The sequence below is a fragment of the Crocuta crocuta genome, unplaced genomic scaffold (assembly GCF_008692635.1).
Source record: "Crocuta crocuta isolate KB4526 unplaced genomic scaffold, BGI_CrCroc_1.0 scaffold118, whole genome shotgun sequence".
Lineage (NCBI taxonomy): Eukaryota > Metazoa > Chordata > Mammalia > Carnivora > Hyaenidae > Crocuta > Crocuta crocuta.
In genome coordinates this window covers 11,236,788-11,241,138 of record NW_027551558.1, presented here as the reverse complement: position 1 = coordinate 11,241,138, position 4,351 = coordinate 11,236,788, and the positions used below count along the sequence as shown (strand labels likewise).

The following is a 4,351-nucleotide window of genomic DNA, read 5'->3' as shown; positions in this document are numbered from 1 at the left end:
TCATAGTCAGAGCCTAAATGTGCTCTTCTTGTACCTAAACAGATAATAAGCACTCAGCACACTCCTCCTCCTTGACACAACACATTGAGACTAATCACACATAATTGGAGAGGAGGGGCAGAGGGCTGGCCACGCTATTGTGTCCAGAGGACAAACGGTCAGTTTATGAGGCTTTGGGCTGATGTAGTCATTTCTTATACATCTACAGGGGAAAAAACATCCTGTTTAAAAGGAAAAAGAGAACGAGAGAGAGAGAGAGACACACACACACACACACACACACACACACACAGAGAAAAACAGATGGCAGATTTAATACAATTAATTTGAGGGAGATGAGAAAGATATGCTTTCTTTCTTTCTTTTTTGAACCAGGAAAGAATCATGACGTTCGCTGTTTCCAGATTAAAAAGTACCGCCACCAAGATAAAACAAAGACCAAGACATTTTCTAAAAGGGGGCAGAGGCGCGGTGGTGGTGGTGGTGGTGGTTGGGAATCACCAAAAGAAATTCTGTCCCAAAAGGAAAACTAGTTAGGATTCTCACAAGTCCCATTCAAATCTCAGGCTGTTTGTAGATATTTGAAGACAAAGGTTTGGCATGGGAAGGGCAGATGCAAAATAACGTGAGCGAAGACAGGTGGACTTCATGACCCACATGTGGAATGTTGCAAAGGTGGTGAGGGGCTCGCAAATCTCAGGGGGCCTCAGGGAGCCTTCCCAGGGAGGCTTAAAAAAAAAAACAAACCGTCACAGATTTCTGTTTCTGTGAAAACAGTCCCTGTGCACTTGGTGTTTTCTTCGTCTTTTGAGCAGCTTGTTCCTCTATCCATTTTTGGTTAACACAAGCAGAAGCGGGTAATGAAGGTTTTCTTCATATACATCCTGGTTCTCCTTTTTCAACTGAAAACAGTAACAGAACCAAAGAGGTAAGGAGACTCAGATTAGGAATTTTGACCTGTAATTTTTTTAAAAAATATATTTCATTGTCAAGTTGGCTCGCATACAGTGTGGACAGTGTGCTCTTGGTTTCAGGGGTAGATTCCCGTGACTCATCGCTTACANAGTTTTTGTTGTTGGATGCAATGAAGACTTCTTACCCGAATATACTGTCCCGGAAAATAAATCACAAAAAAGCAACTCAAAGTAGTTCTCGGTGGCATGGGTATGATAGTCCCATGCACCAGGCTGGGATCTTTCCTGGGGCGGCGGGAGGGGTCGGGGTGGGGGACAGGGTAAGGAGGAAAGGAGGAGAGCAGGGTGTTTTTTCATAGACAGTATGACCTCTGTGAACTGTGAGGCGCTTCAGCGAAGGGAGAGCTGGAGGCTCGTTCATCTGCACCAGACCAGCCATTTGGCATCGAAGTTTCTGCTCCTGGTCCACTCTGTCCCCCACCGGAGCCCCAGGAGCAAGGCAGCCAGGCATTTCAGAGCCCTTAGGGACTCGCGGCACCTGGGCACAAGGGACGGGCTTCCAGGCCTTAGACATTTCACAGGCTCTCCAGCTGCTCCTTAGGGGTTTTAATATTAATGATAATTCAAAAACTCTCTTCTCTGGGGAGGAAAGCAGAGTCTAACGGTAGAGCAGCAAGCTTCGATACCGTTCAGGTGAAGTTCTGAGGGCCATTCCGTGGAAGACTGAAAAATCCAATCAGAGTTCTCAACTCTAGAGTACTCTTTTCCTCATTCAGCCAAAAGACTTTGACAGTCATATTTCTATTTCTCCCGGCAAATCATCATTTGCTACTCATAAAGACAAGAGTTAGTATTTTGGACGTTGGTGTTTCTGAGCCAATCGCTAACTCACTTTTTTAATTGGTAAGGATCAGAAATAAATATTTCTTTTAATTATACATGGAACCAATTCTTTTATNCCTAAATGAATGACTCCAACCATAACACTTTTCTGGATTCATATAGGTCTGGGGCATATTAGCTTGAATTTTTTCGTGTTTCTTCTAAATCATATTCCCAGACCGTGACACACCCTCACCGTTAAGGACCAGGAGCAAGGAGCCGGCTTTACCTTTCCTCACTGAGGAACAGAAAGCCAACCTCATCTTTACTCTCGAATCTATTTTCATAAGAAAAGATGGGGGTCCAGTCACTGAGGTAACTTCATTCTGTTTTCTTAGATGGGGTTTGCTTCGTTTACAGATGATGAGTTGTCTACTTAGGAAGATCCTCTGGATTTTTGTTACCGCCAAAGTAGAGACAGTGTTAATCCTAACCACCGGCTCCCTTAACATCACTCTTATTTAAAAAAAAAAAAAAAAGTCAAGAAAATGGCTTCACAAACTTCCCAATCCAAACCCACTACCCAGGACCTACCAACTGTAAATACTTTCGTTGCCAGTTGCCCTAGTGATAGAAGGAGCTCACTGAGCTATTTTACGGAGGGGAGAGAGGGGGCCAAGTTCTTCCTCAGGGATTGGGGATCGGGGAAAGTTGATTACTCGGCGTGAGTCAGCTGACCTACTCACTCACAATGCACTAATATACAGAGACTCAAATGAGCTCTTTATATAGTCCCTGAGGTACTACGTGGGATAAATAATTCTTCTGTAAATATGGGCTAGAAATCACTTTTAACTTGGATTCTGTGCTGACCTCTGGAGGCCAAAGCAGAGGTTTCCTTGCTAGAAGGGGCCAGGGGCCAGCCCCGTGTGGACTGTGAGCCCTTCCTGCGACGGGGAGGAACCGACGCCCCTGGAAGGCATCACCGTACCCCAGCACCAGATCATTTCTGAACCAAGCCTGTTATGTCAGGGCACCTGAACACACACGCAAGGCTGTTGGGAAATACTGCCGACGAGGGAATGTTATGCGGTCTAAGAACAATTCCATTTGGCCAGGCTGTACGTCTTTGCTCAATTAATAATTATAATTTTAAGAAATGAAAACCACCTCGGGAAAAAAAAAATGAACAAGAAGCAAATTGCGAATAAAACAATTTTTCAATTTCATAGGTTAAAACAGGGTCTTTGAGGACCGAACTAAATTATATAGCGGCTATTAGTAGCATCATGCTTTACTTCATAATTGGATGTAACACGCTCAGCCTCGCCACGGCGCTGAGCGAGCAGCAGCACGAGGGATAGAGTTCAGACTGTTTACCCTTTACAGTATCCACAATTATCAACAGCACACCGCACAGATTATAAGCACCAGCCACTTGTAATGTGGCATTTTGAATAGATAAGCGGAAGTGCAATATGGCCATGCTTTTAACACAATGCACCGACTTCACAAATGAGCCCCAGCCTGTTTTCACGGCGAAGTCTAAAACATAACAGAAAATCAACACACTGGTGGTTTTGCAAAAGTTAAAAAAAACAGACAAACAAACAACAACCCACAAAACCTGTGGCATGCAGATTTCAAAGGCTATCTGCACGAATGAGAGTCTTTTTATCAACTGATTTCAAGCCAGCCATAATCTCGAGAAGAAGTTCGGGCTCTACCTTGAGAAACACTTTGCTTATCTCAGCATCCTAAAGGTTTGGAGCCACACACCGTCGGGCAGGGCAAGGCATGGGATGCCTAGCCTGGAGGAGACCAGGAGGTTGGGAAGGAGCGGGGAGTGGTATATTTTTCTTCCCCGGCTGCCTGGAAGAGCAGCGAAGGCAATATGTTTAAAACACACTACACCCCTGGCTGCCTGGTCCCTGAGCACGCTGGCTGCATGGTGTGGGCACAATTTAACAAAAGCACTGGCAGAAAAGTGCAGAATGGCACCGTTTTGATTACAGGCTTGCTTTTTAACGGAAATAAAATTTCACAGTTAACAATGAGAGGTGAAAAGTTTAAGAGGCAAATCTGTTCCTCCTGATCACTGACTGTTAATCAGCTTCATGGGTGGTTGCCTAAATCTGTAGATTCTTTTTTTTTTTTTTTTTTTTACCTTGCACGACTGCCAAGATTGTAACTAATTTTTCCCCCTGTTGTAAGAGGAGGGGTGGAAAACTCGGCACAGAAGCCAGCTGTGTATGAGTGACGTGAGGCACTAATGCAGAGGGCAAAATTAAAATTCATGAATCTCTTCACAACCATTTGTGTAACAAGATTAAGACGGGACAGCGGAAAAGAGCGGCATTATCAGGCGTCTTACAGTCCTCCAGCTGGTTACGCTCTATTCCAACACAGTAGGGCTAAGAGGATAACACGCAGCCCGGAGGAAAACGCTGCTCCTCCGTTTGCGAGCAGGCTCGGCCCAGGGACCGTGGGGCTTTGGCCAGCGATCGAGAGGAAGAAAGCTGATTGCCGCGCAAGATGGAAAACTTTTAAGCCCCGGCTATTAGCACGCGGCAGACAAAAGCGGCCGGGGTGGAGGTGCCCGGCGGCGGCGGCGG

General features: G+C 45.4%; 1 protein-coding gene across 1 annotated transcript in view; it reads right to left on the bottom strand.

The window, feature by feature from the left end:
• Nucleotides 1-290: 290 nt before the first annotated feature.
• The window catches only part of LOC144219241 (calmodulin-lysine N-methyltransferase-like), a 203,860-nt gene continuing 199,799 nt past the window's right edge, over nt 291-4,351 (bottom strand). Inside the window, exon 9 of the mRNA XM_077749198.1 lies at nt 291-902. Within this exon, the coding sequence (XP_077605324.1) occupies nt 825-902 (78 nt within the window). The 3' untranslated portion in view covers nt 291-824. The remainder of the gene's footprint in view (nt 903-4,351) is intronic.